A 19,499-nucleotide genomic window follows, 5' to 3' on the forward strand; every position below is an offset into this window, starting at 1 on the left:
TTCAAGTTGTTGGTCCATCTATGGGGGATACAAAAGTGGAAAACGTATTCATGTGCAGCAAACTGGAATGAAGGGCGGAGTTTCCTTCCTATCACTCTAGTTTTCTGTAGTAACTATTGGCACATACTCAGTTAAAAGGCACTTCAGTGCAGTAACAACACTAAATTGGTTCAACAACCACCCTGAGACAACCTAAACATTAGACCAAAGGATTAAAAATACACTGATTCGGGTACCACTTCCTGCTACAGTGTAAGGTTACAGTGAAAAGGTGTTTGTTTGATTGTGGCTTTCACTGAATTTGTGTTTTAGATGGTGAAACTAAGCGTGAGAATAGGATTACAAAACCTGCCTCTGCTAGTCATGCAGAACAGGTATGAAGTGACTCATATTCACGGAATTGCTATTCTCTCAATTCCAGTAAAAGGTTAGAAATTAGGTTGAAATCAATAGCAAGAGCAGACTCGCTTTAAAGTATGAAGTATAAAGTCATTTCATGACCTGCATGATTCAACGGTCTTGGAGATTTCTGATGTGTAGAACTGGTTAGTGTTACGTCTCTGACATTAAATCCACAAATCTAAACAGCTCATTTTAAAATCTCCTAATTAAAATTTTTCATTGATTTTGTCTCATGTTTAATTGCCAGCAAACTTATATGATAACAATAAAAAAAATCATTACGTTTTAATATTTGCCTTAAGATTAAAGCACACAATGATTATAATGCAAAGCACGAGAGTCACGAAGCCACCGTTTTTTTTTTTTTCGAACTATAACAATGTGGTGATTATGTTGACCATTAAAAGGTTTAATGTATATTTATATAGATACACTACACTCTGAATCCTTCCAACATCATAACAGAATTCTGATGCTCCCTTTAAAACAAAGAAGAAAAAAAGGCAGGATTTTCTCCTTAGTTAACAAGAAATGTTATATTTCACTTTCCAACATTTGGAAGGGGGGCATCTTTTCTAATTTGGGATTTTGCCTGAAGTGCTATCCCTGCTGAGTTTATAAATGCCAGTTTGGCTAATTTATTTCAAGAGGAGCACAGAAAAGAGTTTATAATGATCAGTGTAGTTCTCTGTTGTGCTTTGCTGAAGTGAGCAAAGTTACTTTTGTACACTAAAATATCAGATGGTTATTTATATAAAATATAATCTTCTAATATTCTAAATGTGCCAATGAAGTGTTTATTACACTGTACAACAGAATAACAACTTGTCAAAATAGCTTCCATTAGTTGCAGAAAAAAAACTAAACTAGTTTACCTAAACTTTAGTTTACCTAAAATAAAGTTTCCCTAAACTTTAGGTAAACTAAACTATGGATCAGAACGTCAGGAATGTAGTAGGTTAACTGTAGCTCAGGAGCCAGAGCAGCCAGTATTCTTGGGTAAGATACTGAACAATAAGTTGCTTTTTAATGCATTCATCAGAGTGTGAAGGTGTGTGAATGCTAGCTAGAAACCGCTTATGCTGGCGGTAGCTCAGGAGGTAGAGCAGGCTCCCCCAGTCTGCATGTTGGGCAAGATACTAACCCTAAGTTGCTCTCTGATGCATCCAGGAGTATGAATGAGTAGTAGTTAGTTAGTTAGTGAGAACTTAAAAGCACAGAAGAAAGTGTTTGTGTGATTGGGTGAATGCTGAGTAAAGCGCTTTGAGTGCTTTGAGTAGAAAAGCGCTATATAAGAATCAATCCATTTACCCCTTACCATTTACTTAGGCAAAGAAAGAAAGTGCTTGTATGAATCTGAGTGACTAGATGAATGAGGTATGCTCTAAAGTGCTATGAGTGCTCAAATTGAGTAACAAAGTGCCATGTAAGAAACAGTCCATTAGTCATTTACCAATGTGTGAATTGCAGAAAGTAACAAGTTTTGTCACTCGTTAGCTGGATTGCAAAAACAAATGAGAATTAAAATCCACTTAGAAGTTGAGGAGGCCTGCAAGCAGTCAAGGACAAATTAAGTTCATTCAGCACTAAATGTGTGATTAGGTGAGTTCAGGAGTATTATGACTACATGGTCAGCAGCAACCTCGAAAAGCAATAAAATTGGTATCATAAAAATATCTCTCTTTTTTGCAAGAGCAACACCACTACCGGGCTGTGCCCAACATAGACAGCAAAATCTATAATAGTGACAGCCATTGAAATGTTATGCTTCTGAGTTATTCAGATTCTAAATACTGCGCATACTGAGGTGCTGAACAAACAGTACAATACACGGTAATAGTCACGTTCAAGTACACAAACCCGCTGTCCAGTTTGGAATCTGAACAAGTTTATCACTGTGCGACATGGGGAAGTTCCAGATGTCTCCTTGCAGGAACCGCAAATTTCAGGGAAATTTCTGCTTTCCAGAAGAGATATGGCAGCGTAAAATGTTGCATCCTACAAACAGACAGAGGAAGTGAGAGTCTCCACAGACTGTTGAAACTTCAGCACAGTTACAAATTGCAAATACTCTTCTGTTAGAATGAAGACAATTTCCTTCCCCCCCAAAGTGGTGCTTCAGGTTTAGATTTTGCTGCACAGACCACAGGTGAACAGAGCAATTTTAGTCTCTTATTTAGCAAAACAGATCTTGCATATATTACACAGAACTCAGAGGGCATCTATTCATTTATGCATTGATTAATGAATACCTTTATTCATTATTAAATGAATAAAGGTATTAATTTAATAATAAATATCATTCAAAAACCTTATTCTGAGAAAAGATATGACAGATTTTTAAGAACAAAACAAGAAATTAAGAATTTAGTCCCAAGATTCTTATTTTTTTTAAAAAACATTTTATTATTATAACTGCTTCTCGTAGGTAAACTACTGTATACACTGACCAGCCACTTTGTTGTGTGCAACTGTTCAGCTTCTCTTTAACATAAATAAAAAAAAAAAAACATTTGGCAACAACTCAAAAACAACCTGCAACCTGAAGTTCAAACCAAGCATCAGAAAGGGGAAGAAAGCTGATTTAGGCTACGTCCACACGTACCCGGGTATTTTTGAAAACGCAGATTTTTCTATGCGTTTGCACTTTTCGTCCACACGTAAACGGCGTTTTCGGTCACTGAAAACTGAGATTTTTAAAAACTCCGGCCAGGGTGGAGATTTTTGAAAACTCAGTTTTTGCGTTGACGTGTGGACGAGAAAAACAGAGAAAACGCAGCGTCAAAGGTGTGCGCCTTTTTTGACGTCACACTGTGTGCCACGTTATTGTTTCGGTGAAATGAATTTCTACAATACTATTACTGTTAATTGTACTCTCTGCAGTGTTTAAATGCTTACATATACACACACAGTTACTGTCCCTCCACACATACGACTCGGTTCTGCTTCTATGCCCCATCCTTGTTTACTATTTCCCACTGAGGCTTCTAGACTTCTGATTGGCCAACATTTCTACATGGTTAGGAATATATCGCCACCTGTTGCTTTGGCATGTTCCTAGCAGCGTTTTCCTTCATTTCTGCGTTTACGTGTGGACGGGATTATTTTTTAAAACGAAAACGGAAAATCTCAGTTTTCAAAATACCCGTGTACGTGTGGACGTAGCCTTAAACTTTAGACTTGGCATGGTTGTTGGTGCCAGGCAGAGTATTAGAAATCAGAGGGAAAATGCCAGACTACTACAAATAATTCGAGTTAGGACTCATTACAAGCAACACTTGTAATGAGTCATGTCTAATCTTGAAGCAGATAGGCCACACCAGGTGTCATTCCTGTCAAGACAGGAAAATGGGGCCATATTTGACATGAGCTCACTCAACTGGACAATAGGAGATTGGAAAAACACTGCCTGGTTTTGGTTTCTCTGCTCCAGTATTTAGATGGTGCAAACAACATAAAAGCATAGATCCATACAGCTTTGTATCAGTGACTATAATGGTATGGGAGGATATTTTCTTGTCAGACGTTGGTCTGCTCCTTGGTACCAATTGAGCCTTGTTTAAACACAGCGACCTACCTGAGTATTGTTGCAGACCATGTCAGTCCCTTAATTATCACAGTGTACCCATCTTCTGATGGCTGCTTCCATCAGAAGTCAGCCAGCAGTGCTGGTTTGACACCAGATCCCGGCCAGACCTGTCTGCTATGTGGGCAGTAGGATAATGTTTCATATCACAAAACTCACTTCATCTCAAACAGGTTTCTTGAGATGACAATGAGCTGTACTTAAATGGTCAAAGTCATAAGATCTCAACCCAGTAGATAAGCTTTGATTCACATCATGGATGTGTAGCTGACAAATCTGCAGCAACTGAAGAATATTTGCAACACTTTGTTCTAGCTTTGTGCTAGCAAGGTGTACCTAATAATGTGCCCAGTGAGTGTAAAGGAAATTGATATTATCACATTCTGAATTGAGATGACTGTTGTTGAGATTTGGTGCTATATAAATTGAACTGAATTGAATATAATCACATTTTTGCCACTGAGATGGTATCTACACAAAATACAGTGGCCTATGTAAACATCACTCTATTTTGCAGTGTTAAATAAATATGCTACACATGTCAACAGTATAAGCAGGCTAATGTGGATAATGCAGACCCATCTTGTTAATGTCTGTGAGCCATGTGTGTTTAATCTGTGCCATGCATTAAATGAGGCTTTAGAGAACTGATAATTTAGAATATGATGCTAAAATACAATCAGGTTTCAGCAAAGAAACAAAGAAACCAAGTGCACATTGGTGGCCGAGATGAAGTAGCAGTCTCAGGCGAAGTTTAGGGTGTTCATGTTGTCTAACTCATCAAAAAGCTGTTTGGGTTTAGCTCAAGAAAATTGAAACATTAAAATAATGAAAATATAAACAATGAAATGCAGTAAATGTTTTCTAAGAAGAAAATACATCATGATCAGGAGATCAACTGTCTCAAAACAGACACCCCCAAAAATCAAACATTTTTCATTTCAAATCAGATGATTCAAGATTGTAATGCAAAAAAAGAATCACATTTTAACACAGATGAAAAAAATTACAGTTTAGTATATAGTGATTATAAGTAGTAAGTTCTTTGTTCTATTTCATCAGTAAAAGTCAGAACTTAGAGGTCTTTCCCTGCTGTTGTTTGAAGAGGGAACTGAATTTTGTCTCACAGCTGAGTCTTCTAATATTCAAATGGCCACACTGTTTTCTAACTCTGCCGGATCCATGTAGGTGTATGGCACTTCTAAACGCTTGTTTCTGGCTTTAATAACTAAACTTAAATCTTCAAGCTCCATCTGAAAATCCTTTAGTATTTTGCGAGGAATTTCCTCAATGAAATGCTCCTCCGGGTACTGGCCAAGAGGGACCTGATGAGAACAATGATACATTTAAGTTTTCTTCAACAAAATTCAATTAAAACAATTATTTGTTTTTATTCAAAATAGGCTCTTGGAATGATTGTATACAGTTGTAATGTGTTTACAAAAATTAAATTCAGACATAATTCCTGTCATTCTTAATGAAATCTTTGCTGCTTACAAAGTCACTGGACTGCTTGCTGAGTAACCACACGGTGGCCATGCCCTGAACTGTTACATTGACGTCAGGGAAGGTCGCCAACATTGTGGCCTCGCTTGTCGTCCCCTTTGTGGTCGGTGGCGGGAGTTGCAGGGAGATGGGAGTGTTGGGCATCCAGCCACCATAGTCATACTGCATTTGAGCAAGAAGTAAAAGATAACTGATTAAAAAGTAAAATGATGGTGTAATAATGGCGTTTAATGTATAATTCCTTCTTTCTTTCTTTTTTTTATATTGGTGATATAGTACCTGTAGTTTTATGGTACTATTTATATAATTATTCACATTTTCTCTTTGCATGACCAGTTTAGTTTAACTTCACTGATTTTGGAAGAAATGCCTCAACAACTGCAGCTTGTCAGTACCATGACTGGGTATAAACAGAGTATGTTAGAGAGCCAGAGTTTCTCAGATGTAAATATACATAAATACAGTTTGGTTTTAGAGCAACACATGCTCTCATCCAGATGACATCTTTTTCAGAGAAGGACTTACATATTTCAGCAAGACAGTGCTGAACCCCATATTGCATCTATCACATCATAGTTTCATTATGGAAGAGTCTGGATGCTGAACTTGCCTTGCTGCAGACTAGACCATTCACCAGTTGAAAACATTTGATACATCATGAAATGAAGAACAGGATAAAGACCCAGGACTGTTGAGCAGCTAGAATCCTAAATGAGATGGATCATCATTGCTCTCCCAAAGGTCTCCTAGGTTCTCAGATGTTCATGCACTGTTGTTTAAAAAAAAAAAAAGTGAAACTGTTTATACAAGGACTCACCTGTCCAGAGTTCACGGCTGCATGCTGGGCTGAGCAAGTGAAGATCACCATGGTGACAAACTTGACCAACTCAGTCACACAAGTAAATGTCTGAGGAATTCCTGTTGAGCAGAAAACCCCCCCCAGCATCAATTGCATTGAGGTGAACAAACAAAAATTGGATTTATGTTTGGATTATAATTATATATACTGTTTATGATACACCCTCTGGTGCCCCTGGACACATCATCAGTGATGTAACATCTCAGTACTAAGGATCAATCAACTTTATCATAATAAGAACTGAACATTTCTTTGAAGCCAACCTGTTTCTGCTTGAGAAAAGAAACCATGTTCAAAAATGTCCAAAATCCACTTCTGAAGTTCAGAGTCCTGCTGGACTTCACTGTCACTCTTGTAGTAGTAGCCGAGCATTCCCTGCACAAACCTTTGAGAAATTGGATGAAATATGCTTTCATTATTTATTTCATTCATTTTACTTAGGGATGGTAGATATCTGTAAGTATTAGACACACCTTTCATTTTAAGAGAAGTACTAACACCTTCTGAGAAACTTTAATTTAAAAAATTGAACAATGTTTAACATTAGTCTGTACTTAAAGCTGAACTTAATATACTAATGTCTCATCTGAGTGCCTACAGGAACCACAGAACTTCCTGTGGTACTTGCTTAGCTTGATCACTCAACCATCCTACGCGGCGCCTCCTATTTTGACCTCGGGACTTCCAGGCCATACTCCGCACCGGCCACTTGATTATGGCGCTCCATGCCCCTGCCTGCTAGCATCTTGCAGTCTACTCTTATGTGCTGGATTATCTCAGGGGCATTTTTACACAGCATGCAACTGGGGTCTTGCCTGATGTGATAGACCCCAGCCTCTATGGAGCTTGTTCCTGTGCTGCCAAGATTAGTGTCTCTGTGTTGTCTTTCACTCCAGCTTTGTCCAGTCACTGGTAGGATTTCTGGATGTCAGCCACTTCCTCTATCTGCCTGTGGTACATTCCACCAGCAGATAGAGGAATGCCCCACAGGAAGTGGTGTGGGGCATTGAGTCATAGGCCTTTTGTAACCAATCCAGGCAGTGCACAGGTTGGTCAGCCTAGTCTTGCAGTTTTAAGCGACTGCTTTGTCTACCAGTAGCTGGTGTTTTGCTCTTCTGGTATTTCCATTTTCAGTGTCTCTCATCGACTAGAAGCTGGTTCATTTGTGCTGTCAGACACTCGTGGACTGCAGTCAGCTTCTTCAGCCAGTAGGCGTGAATCAAGTCAGGGCCTGGTGCTGTCCAACTCTTCATACTGGAGACCCTTTCTTGAATGACTCTGTTCACGGAGATTGCTGTGGTCTGCTCTTAGATCCACTAGCCACTGAGCATTGATGCCATGGGTTGGGTTCTTCTCCCATATGCTCTTCCACTATTGCTCTGTTTCCAGCCTTGGTGCTGCTATTCTCATATTGTTCCCCTGCCATTAAGAGTACACCATGGCTGGTTCTGTGGAGAACAGCTGGTTTATTCTCCTGCTTTCTATCTCTTTGGTGTACCTCTTCAAGTTTGCCAAGGCTATGAGTCTTTGCTTGGCCGTAGCACCTTTTTCATTGCACCTTTCTGCAGCTCCGATAGTTGGCTAACCTCCCTCCGTGCTACCCTTATCTTGGCCTCTATTCTCCTTCTCCATGTAGGGCACTGCTCCTTGTGGCTGTTGAACTTGTAGCGAAGTATCTCACTGATCACTGTTGCCGTGGTGTAGATCAGCTGGTTAGTCTCAGTCTTGTCCATAGTGCAGCATTCACATCATCTAGTATACGGGTGTCAAACTCCAGGCCTCGAGGGCAGGTGTCCTACAGGTTTTAGATATCACGCATGTGAATCGAATGATTAGTTCATAACCAGACCTCTGGAGAACTTCAAGACATTTTGAGGAGGTAATTTATCCATTTAAATCAGCTGTGATGGATCAAGGACACATATAAAACCTGCAGGACACCGGCCCTTGAGGCCTGGGGTTCGACACCCCTGATCTAGTAGATCTTCTGAGGGTACTTCACATAGTCTTAGTAACCAGCCATGAAGGATCCAGGTTTCCAGCTTTGCCATGATCTTATCTCTCAGGTCAGTTCCTCTCGTGCTCAATGATCCTTCTTCCATCGCACTTGGGGCCCCCACCCAATCTCAGGTGGAGGTGATGATATCTCCCCCTTGACCTGTCATCCTAGCTTCCCCTTGCCGTAGCATTTGTGTTGTACCTCGTCAATCTCTAGCTGTCTGAGCAGTTCCATCTTCTGAATGTTGGAAAACATTCCCCAAGTTGTTTCGCCATCAATCTGGATGCTGGGTATCGAAGATTCCATAGGTCCCTCATCCTAGTCACGTAACCCTTCCACTGGGGTTACTTGCTTAGTAGCATTCCAACAGCGCCTGTTTTCATCTCTTTCTTGTGTGTTAATTTTGTGTTCATTTTTTCAATGATCTTTTATTGGGAAACCAAATTGAAAAAATAATGTTCCCGGTCCTGGGCCAACTCCCAGAATCCGGGAGGAGGCCCAGGGGCAGACCCAAGACACGCAGGAGAGATTATATCTCTTGGCTGGCCTGGGAACACCTTGGTGTTCCCCCAGACAAGCTGGAGGAGGTAGCTGGGGAGAGGGAGGTCTGGGCTTCTCTGCTTAGGATGCTGCCCCCGCGACCCGGCCCCCGATAAGCGGAAGACGATGGATGGATGGAAAACAGAATTGTAAAATGACATAAATAAAATAAAAATAATAAACTAACAAATAATAAAATATTATTGTTATAACAGAACTGCAGCAGCTTGGTGGCGTCATTAAGAGGGCAAAACTACCATACCTGTGGATGATATCCCAAACCTTTAGGCCATCATCCCTGTAGTAGAAGTTTGGCACAGCTTCTAGGCCACGTTCAGCAATGTCATCTGGCATACAGAGGGAGCTGTAGGTCATTGAGGACACTGACCTCTTCAGGATTGTAAACATGCCCTCTCCACCTGATGATGCAAACTAGAGAATGGGTAGCTCACAGTTAGAGACAAATGTTGTACATGACACTGAAAAAGAAACAGTTATTTAGGTAAAGGTCTAGTGAGTGTGCTGTTCTTTGCATACCTGAGTGAAAGCGCCAGTGTCAGAAATGAGAAGGCGTCGAGCTAAGAAGTTGATCTGCAGAGTGTAGCGTGTGTGAAGTTTGAGGAGCTGAGGGAAAGAGGGAACTCTGTTAGTGCTAGATTGGGGCAAAACTTTGGCATTTATTATGCTGAGATACGCTGTTGCACAATCAAATGTCCTTTGTGGACACATTGATAAACTCAAATGCTTTCAACGTTATTTAAAATTATTTACAAACCAAAACACTGAGTTTCAGCAAACGTCAGTTACCTTGTACAGAGGATGCACCATGGGCACGTTGCGCAGCAGTGACACTGCAAAAACCTCAGCCAGCAAGTGCGTGCGCAGAAGGTGAGCATTGAGCTGATGGTGATTGAAATCTGCACTTCTTACAAAAATCTTGGCGATCAACCAGTCGTACTCAGAATCAGTAGGAAGAAAGATCGGATTGTCATCTGATGGAGTCTGCTTCAGCTATACAAGGACAGGGTCAAGTGATAAGTCAAATTATTAGTTATTTTTAATATCCGTCTTTCTTCTACAGCATGTCTTTTGTCCTTCTCCCTCTCCCCTCACTCCCAACTTGTCGTGGGAGGTGGCTTCTGACAGAGGTTTCTTCCTGTTAAAAAGGGAGTTTTCCTTTCCAGTTGCCAAAGTGCTTGCTCACAAAGAATTGCCTGATTATTGGGATTTTCCTCTCATATTTACCATAGAAAATATATATATTTTGCTATGTAAATAAAGCTCATCTGAACTGAATTACCTGAATAGCAATCGGCATTAGTTTATTATCAGGAGGTTTGTGGAGCAGGACGAGAGGAGCCATCAAATACTGCTTCTTCCCATTGATGGTGTTTGCTTTCACTCCATCCAGAAGCTTGTAGTCACACAGGAATATGTTCCCTTTCTGTTTGAAAGTTCAGGTTATTTCAGCAGTGTGTATATTCAGTGAATGTGTAAGTGCATTTATTGCAATGACCAAGTAGCTGATTTAAGAAACATTTCTTTCTCCTTTTTTTGTGTCTTTCTACAGTCACCTTCATTTCATCTGCAAGGTCGCAACGACTGTGGGGAAAGACCATGTCATCAGTGACAGGGAAGTTACTGGGCAGGGTTGTACAACACTGGATCAAAATGGGGTTGACACCATTTAGAAACTGGTAGCCAAAGAAAGCATCTTCTTTCCAGTGTTCCTGAACATATTCTGCAAAAAGAAAAAGAAAAAGAAAAAGAATATGTTCCTTTTTTAAACTAGCCTACAAATTTTGCTACATTTCTAACTTTGTGTCAGAAGTTCAGTGTCTGAGAGTCTTGATTATGTGAAATGTATAAAAAGTCATAAGCTCTCTCTAGTGAGCTTTATTAGATATTGAAACCATATTCTACTTGTTAGATCACCTGTCATAAGATAAAATGAGACTTTATATTCTCAGTTTTAAACATCAATCAATAGCTATAAACATATATAATATATATGTTTTTGCAGAACAGACTGTATAATGTTCTTATTATTCAGGAAAATCGACTATGTATACTGATATAGTAATACTTCAAAGGTAACAGTTAAGTACATATTATTATGCACAAAGTATAAGTACTCGATACTCCAACTATGATGTTAGTTACCTGATATTTCAGTCTTTTTGCAGCAAAACACTCGATTGATGCTGTCAATATTATCCCACTTCTCCTTACGGTTATCCAGTCCCTTCAGCTTCAGCTCAGTCAGTCTGAAACAGAAGAGCACATTCATCTTATTTCTTTATTATATTTAACATAGTTATAGTTTTGATAGGTAAAGAGAAAAAAAAGAACTTCACCCTGTGGAAGCAGTGTAGACAAACTCTGTAGTTTTGGTGAAGGAGAACTGAACCTCTGATGGCAGAAAAATTGGGTTTTGTGCCTTCAAGGAGTGAGGTATTCCCTCTGCATATGCATCCCAGCTGAGAAAAAGAAATTGCAGTTTCAATTCACAAAACATAATATATGAATAATATAGTTTACAATGCATTTTTAAATTAATCCCAGCAGACAAACAATATATTGTAATGCTTAATTTTAAGGTTAAATATCATTAGTATTAGGATATTCAGCTATAACTGGACAGCATTTGTATTCTAGTTTCAGGAGCTGTAAGGCCAAAATATGTATAAGCTCTGAATTCTCACCGATAGTCTTCCTCTCGCTGCTGAATCTCTTGCTGCCGACTGTACCTGCCAAGATGATGGTTGTCTTCAAAGACTCTCAGAGCTAATTAAGAAAAAATGGTTTCAAGTTGTTCTTGTAAATATGGTATATACTGTATTAGGAAACTGCTTCAGCCTCATTACAAACTTTGTTTTACATCTGCAATGGTTTGAACAAGATTTAAGATGAGCACAGTTTCCCAAACCTTTTCCATCTTTGAAGCGGTGCACCTTGCTATCAGCAATCCAGCGGTAGACGGGAAAGCTGTAGATGTCTCCTTCAGGGGATTTCACTTCCACCTTGGCACAAAACCAATCATCTTCTGGGAACAGTGGGAGAGACTGTTTGTCTAACTCTATCAGCACAAGATTTCCAAGGGAAGTGGAGCAGGACACCTTAAACTTTGATACCTAAAGAAATGACATAGCAGTTTGCGCTGAGCTTCAACACTCGAGCATACAATTCCTCTTATAATTTACTGTGGTCCATGAAGTGAACTGTTTGCTTTGACCATCTTCATGGTGATAGATTTCAACTTTACATAAATCACAGTTAATAATTCCCTTATTTCCCTAAAAGTTTGCATGTATAATGTCATATAGGGAACCTGAAAAAATCATGGAGGTGGCCATCCCAGACTTACAGCTCCTCTGACGAAGGATGAAGCCCCTTTCAAGCCCATGAGCCACTTGCGATCACTCTCCCCATCTGTGCCCACCAGCTTAATGTAGACATTGTTGAGAGTAGTGGAATTAAGGCGATCACCAGTGAATACGGTCACTTTATACTGCACCATTTTTCAAATCCTGGTAGGGGGAGAATTATAATCACTCTTAGCACTGATTTGGAAATGTAAGCAGTTAAAATTGTGACATCACAATTAAAAGAATTTGAAGACATTATCTAAATGCCTTTTTTGACCCACAATTTCTGACTGAAATCCTGTGAAAATATCTCTTACCTTTGTAAATGAGACGAGGAAGTTTCTTAGAATAACTGTTCTGTCAGAACTTGCCCCTACAATTTCTTTTTATTTACTCAGTTTAGTGGGAGTGTTCAGTCAGTTGCATCAATCATGTATTGTGATGAAATGCCAGATAAGGTTATCCAAATAACCTATAAACTGCACCACTCTTTTTATTGAGCTGTCAAAGCCCTTGACACTGCTGATTTGTCATTTTCCTAGAGGTTATTGGAACTAGGCCTTTCAGATGAAGGCTGGTTTACTAATTACCTTCCTGACTGCAAGCAGTGCGCACAGTTTAACGGTCTCTCTTTGAGTTTTTAAAGTGTCACTAATGGAGTGATCTGTCTTACATTATTTGATATTAATGTTAAGGCAAAAGCTAAATATATTTTATCATTTATATGTAGATGACACAATTATTTTTGTGCTCATACCACCAACATGGTTTTCCAACAATTACAATTAGCTTTTGATGAGCTCGGGCTCATTTTAAATGGAAAGAAGTCATAGTGGTTCAAGTACACAGAGTATGGCAGAGTATGGGCAGTATTTCCCTCTACTGTACCTTTTCAAGGTTTTTCTATTGAAACTCATAAAAAACTCTTTACTCCTCCTTGACGATGGTGATATAGTTTGCATGAATAACCCTGCTCCTTCTCTCTATCTCTTGGACTCTCTTTATCGTGGGGCATTTATGATCTAGAAGTGGCTGTAAACCTTTAAGACACCGCTGCACTTTACAATCTCTAGCTGATTTGTCTTCATTGGAATCACAAAGGATGTTCCCTCACTCTATATGACTATTCACTGGGATTGTATCTATAAATTAATGGCTGACTTATACCACTTTATCTTTAAATCTATTTCTGGTTTATACAGTTGTTGTCAGATTACATATTCAGTTATAGTCTGTGGTCTCAAATTTTTTTTACACTCACAATTCCGTCAGTTCATACAGAAGGACTTGCAGCTCTTTCACTTGATTTTGTTTGCAGAGTTTAAAAGATGTGTAAGCGATTTTGTGAATTCCTCAATGGGAACTTGTTCTTGATTTTAATATCATTTTTATAATTTTATAAACGGACAGTTTTCGCTATTTGATTCTGTTGTTCTGATTCTGATGTTTCTTTTTTATTGCTTCTACTTTATTGCTTGAATTTTATTATGCCTATCTGAAAAAGTGTCTGTGAAGGTTCTCAGCCATCCAGGTCATCGTAGTCAAAGGAGCTTGCAAAGAAAAGCGTCTGGACTTCTTTAAGTTGCTTGAAGATGTTTCACCTCTCATCCGAGAAGCTTCTTCAGTTCTAAGGTCAAATGGTGGAGAGTCCCAGAAATAAACCTAGTGGGAGTGACCCCCCACAGAGGGACAAAAGGACCCCCTGATGATCCTCTAATCGCCTGAGCAAAGGTGTGAAACTGGGTGTGGGTCCCAATCAGCCAGAGTTTCGGGTGAACTCTTTGTGAAACCTGGCCCCACCTCATCATGCGAATTCCTGAGGTCAGATGGCCCAGGATGTGAGTGGGCATTAAGGCATCTGGGGAGGGAACTCAAAACTGGATTATAGATGGCAGAGAGTTGGTGTCGTAAACCACCGCCTCTGTTCAAAGATGGTCGCTCACAGTGGACATAGATGGCTTCTTTCACTCCTCTTTCAAACCATCTGTCCTCTCTGTCCAAAATGTGAACATTGGCATCCTTGAAGGAGTGTCCTTTATCCTTAAGATGCAGATGGACTGCTGAGTTTTGTCCTGTGGAGGTGGCTCTTCTATGTTTTGCCATGCGCTTGTCTCTCCAATGTAGAGGTCTGGGCATTCCTGTACAGTGCAGCGAGGAATGTCCCTCTGTGGGGGGAAACTCCCACTAGGTTTAAATCTGGGACTCCCCACCATTTGACCTTAGAACTGAAGAAGCTTCTCGGATGAGAGGTGAAACGTCTTCAAGCAACTTAAAGAAGTCCAGACACTTTTCTTTGCAAGCTCCTTTGACTATCTGAAAAAGGTTTCTCTAGTAAACAAACAATGAGTGTTAATAGGATAACCTGTTTAAATACAGGTTAAAAAAAATATTTAGGTCAGTGGTGATTTCTTGCACATGACGATGGCAAGGTGCACTTTTGTTCTTATTATACCAAGATTACTACACTCCTCAGTGACAATAATACCCATGAAGCCCTAAGGAGAGATCCCACAAACAACTACAAAAAGAAAGTCGTCAGTTGGGTTCGACAACTTGAAAAGGAAATGCCATTGTCCCCATTGAACTTCTGCAGGGAGCCACCATATTATTGACACTAGCTCTTTCGCAATGTCAAATACCTTGTTTTTGCACACATTTTTAAAAGTTATTTCCAACTTTACATAAAAATGCCTCAGCCAATGCCTCAGGTGTTGTTGGGGTTTTTTTGTACAACTATTTAAAACTATTTACAGAATAATCAGCTATCATGCATTCAATACAATTCAATTCTACTTATATAGAACCACATCACAACAGCAGTTGCATCGAGGCACTTTATATTGTAAGGAAAAGACCCCAAAAATAATACAGATAATACATTTGCCTTATCATTGTCTCTTCTCTGCAGAGGAATCCTGCGTGCTCTGAATGAGTTACAAACTGTTTTCCCCTGTAGCTCAGGATCTGTAGCTCACAATTCCCATTGTTGGCATTATTGAATTTTGCTTCAGTCTATATAAATGCAGTGTCAGTGCACCAGTGCTGCATATTGAGTCTACCCAAAAAAAAACTATTGTTGATTGTTGTGATGAGTTCCGGTGAATTTGGTTTCACTTAATTCATTTAGCTTACTCATCAGTTGAAAGAAATAAGTACAGCATGGAAAAGTCTTCGAAACATTCAGAGTCATTATTCACAACTCTGTGTTGAGGTCTTTTAGTAAAGCTACAGTAAAAAGTAGACATGAAATATTTGAATGCCTTGAAGTAAAATGCCACTTAGATAAAACTTATAATAAATGCACTTAGGTTTTGTCACAGCGGGACTGAACAGACTCACATGCAGGCTCTAGGTCTTGAAAGCACAAGAGTCTTTATTACGATACACCAGGTGATTATTTACAAAAGCGAGGGGAAAGCCGGGCTCCGGGGGTCCACACACGAACGGGAAAGACGCCGAAAGTCACACACACACACTCCGTCCACTCACGCTCCTCTTCACACTCCAATCACTCAGGTAACACAGGGGTTGGTCCAGGGAATCTGTACACAGAGACACGAAGGGATTATAAGGCAAATCGCTGTGAAAACACTCTAGAAGTAACTCTAGAAGTAACGGTTACACTGACGAGGGTCGGCAACGGTCCAGCGTTGAGAAACACAGAGCTGCGATCTTATAAAGGAGCTGGAACACTCGTGATGAGCCACAGGTGCGTGATTGCGACCAGGTGCGTGGGCCAAGGGCAGGAGCCCACAGGTGAGCTCCGCCCAGGCAGAGGGAGGAGGGAAAGAGGGGGAGGGAGAGAGCAGGAACAAAAGAAGAATATAAAAACATATGTAGCCATGCTGAGCCGACCGGGTAGGCACAGGGACCCTGACAGGTTTGGCCTTTTTGTTCAGGTTTGATCTATAAATGAGTTTGAAGCTTTGGTACATTTGTCTGAGGCTGGGATGTCTACATGACTGATTCAACAGCTTTCACAATTTTATAAACTGAACTAAAACTAGTTTTTCAATAAAAACAATAAAAACTTAAAGAAGAAATCTGGAAACTAACTGAATCCAATACAATTTTATTTGTAAAGCACTTTAAAATTAAAATAGCCCTATATTTAAAAAAAAGAAAAGAAAACAACATAGAATCAACTAAAATAAAAATAAAAAATAAAAACCAACATCTCACGTGGTGTCAAAGGCCAGGGTAAAGAGGTGGGTTTTCAGGAGTGACTTTAAAACAGGTATGGAAGTGGCCTGTCTAATCTCTAAAGGGAGATCGTTCCACAGTTTGGGAGCTGCTACAGAAAAAGCACGATCTCCTCTAAGTTTACGCCCAGTCCTAGGTACATTCAGGAGCAGCTGATCAGCTGACCTGAGAGAGCGGGTGGGTGTATAAGGCTGTAACATGGGGCTAGGCCATGGAGAGCTTTAAAAGCAAATAAAATAATTTTAAAATGAATCCTAAAAGAAATGGGCAGCCAGTGAAGTGAAGCTAAAACAGGGGAAATGTGCTCAAACTTTAGAGTTCCTGTTAAAAGACAAGCTGCGGTATTTTGCACCCTCTGTAGATGGGTAATATATGATGTGCTGAACCCTATATAAAGTGCATTAAAGTAATCCAGCCGAGTGGTTAGGTTTAACTGAAGCTAGACCAAAGTGATTTTTTTAAATAAAAATTAATAAACTGAACTAATAATAAACTTATGACCCAGTATTGTAGGCCTCTTTTTGTTAAAAGGGAGTTTTTCCTTCCTATCATCGCCAAGTGCTTACTCACAGGGGATATTTTCAATATTGTAGGTCTTTACAACTGCTGTGAATTGGTGCTATATAAATAAAGCTCAGGTGAACTGAATTAGGTAATGTCATGTTTCGGCTGTGTGGCAGGCAGGAGAGGACCCAAACGCAAACTCACAGAGACAAAAGGTAAACTCAAAAAACACAGCTTTATTGCTGGCGTGAAGTGGGACACGAAAAACAATACAAAATAAACTAAACTGGGAAAACTAAAGCACAAAGAGCCACAGGGAAAAATCACACAGCTATGATGGAGACTACGACACTGACAAAGAGAAACACAGGGCTTAAATACACAGAGGGATAACGAGGGAATGAGACACAGAAGGAGGGCACAGCTGGGAGAAATCAGGACTGGACGAGACAGAGACGCAAAACTAGAAACACTCACATGAGGCATGGACCTTCAAAGTAAAACAGGAAGTATCACACAGAGACGCGAACTAGACACAGTGGAGACAGCAACTAAGAAACAGAGACAAACCATAAGGCAGAGGTCTAAGAACCAAAATACACAGAGGGAAATACTCAGCTTTGAACACAAGAGACTAGACTAGAGGGAGTAACAAAAGACCAACCATGAGAACATAATGCACAATGCAGGGTGACAGAAAACAAGAAACTCAAACATGCAAAGACACACCATAAACAGAACAGAGGGGGCACAGAGAGACATGAAGGGCAGGGGAGACTTAACATGGGTTGAAACACAAGGGGGAACTAATAAGCAAATCAACATAGGAGGCCTAATGAGCTAAACATACTATAAACATCAAAATGAACTAAAACTCAAAACACTGGGTCCTAAGACCCAGGATCGTGACAGGTAAACAGCAATCAGCATTAGTTTATCATCAGGAGCTCTGTGTAGCTCTGAGCATGCTCACATGCTCTCAGAAATTAGGCAGCATATCAGTTTTTTAGACCCTTCATTTCAGTCGAGTCTCAGAAACTTAGGTGTTATATTTGACAGTTCAATGTCTCTTGAGAAACACTCTAAACAACTTGTCCGGAACTGTTTTTATCATCTAAGAAACATTTCTAAACTCAGGCTACTGGTGTCAAAGGCAGAACTTGAGATGATTATTCATGCTTTTATCTCTTCTCGTTTGGATTATTGTAACGGTCTTTTTATGTGTCTTAACAAATCAGCTCTGGATCGCCTTCAGTCTGTACAGAATGCAGCGGCAAGACTTTTAACTGGTACAAACAAGAGGTCACACATTACGCCAGTTTTGGCTTCTCTTCATTGGTTGCCTGTAAATTTTAGGGTTCATTTTAAAATTTTAGTTGTAACTTTTAGAGCTCTGCACGGTGAAGCTCCCCAGTATATCTCTGACCTGTTGAAACCTCATGCTTCATCCCGAGCACTTAGGTCTTCAGGTCAGAGGCTACTGGTGGTCCCACGTACTAGATTTAAAACACGTGGGGATCGGGCTTTTCAGGCACTGGCACCTAGGCTGTGGAACTCTCTGCCGTTGTCTTTACGCTGTCTAGACTCTACTGACTCCTTTAAAAAGCAGCTGAAGACATTTTTATACAAACAGGCTTTTAACTAATTTAATTAATTTTAACTTGTATGTCTGATCTTACTGTAAAGCACTTTGTGATTTTTATCTGTGAAATGTGCTATATAAATAAATTTTACTTACTTACTTACTTAGCTTCTTGTAATTGGTGGTTTGCTTTAGTCACACAGGAATGTGCTCCCTTTCTGTCTGGAAGTTCAGAATATTGTAACAGAGTAGATACAACATTGGCTCAGTGAATGTGTACGTTATTGCTAAGATCAAGTACTTGATACAAGAAAATGTTCTTTCTACTTTTTTACAAGTGTGAGACGATCGCTTTCATTTAATTTGCCAGGCTGCAGAATTTAAAACATTATATATACACAATATACTCTGCAATGTCTTGAATTATAATTAGTTAACCCTAATCCAGCCAACAATTATTGTAATGTTTCATTTAAACCTTAAGTATGCATAATATTAGCAGATTCAGCTGTAGCTGGAGGGCATTTGCATGTTAGTTTCAGGGGCCATAAAGCTCAAATGTGTGCGTGCTCTGAGCTCTCTTCCTGTTGCTGCTTAAGCTCCTGCTGTACCTGACTGAACCTGCCTAGATGAGGGATGTCTTCAAAGAGTCTCAGAGAAAAAAAGAAAATAAGGTTCTTGTAAATACGGTATACTTGGAACTTGCATTAACCTCCTTTTTACAATGCTCCAGGAGGGGTAAAAAGGAGGCCACATGATTGAATGAATGAATTGCATGTATGACCCTGCTCATTCTCTCTATCAGTTGGACTCTGCTTATCACAGAGCTTTAAAATTTATAACTCACAGCAAAACCTTCAAGACACTGCTGTACTTTATATTCTCTAGCTGACTTGTCTTCACTAGAACTACACAGGATGGTTCACTGGTATTTTATCTATAAAAATATG

The 19,499-nt window shown here is 39.7% G+C and overlaps 1 protein-coding gene across 1 annotated transcript; it reads right to left on the reverse strand.

Annotated features, from left to right (window-relative positions):
* Positions 1-5,133: 5,133 nt before the first annotated feature.
* On the reverse strand, positions 5,134-12,412 carry LOC308396083 (hydroperoxide isomerase ALOXE3-like; the record flags this gene model as incomplete). Its single annotated transcript, XM_080881148.1, has 14 exons — positions 5,134-5,313; positions 5,486-5,656; positions 6,312-6,412; positions 6,617-6,738; positions 9,155-9,324; positions 9,430-9,516; positions 9,700-9,903; positions 10,193-10,336; positions 10,467-10,633; positions 11,056-11,159; positions 11,250-11,372; positions 11,598-11,679; positions 11,822-12,026; positions 12,260-12,412. 14 exons carry the CDS (start codon positions 12,410-12,412, stop codon positions 5,134-5,136), a joined length of 2,013 nt encoding a protein of 670 aa, XP_080737274.1.
* Positions 12,413-19,499: the final 7,087 nt, after the last annotated feature.

The sequence above is a fragment of the Rhamphochromis sp. 'chilingali' genome (assembly GCF_963969265.1).
Source record: "Rhamphochromis sp. 'chilingali' genome assembly, chromosome: 4".
NCBI lineage: Eukaryota > Metazoa > Chordata > Actinopteri > Cichliformes > Cichlidae > Rhamphochromis > Rhamphochromis sp. 'chilingali'.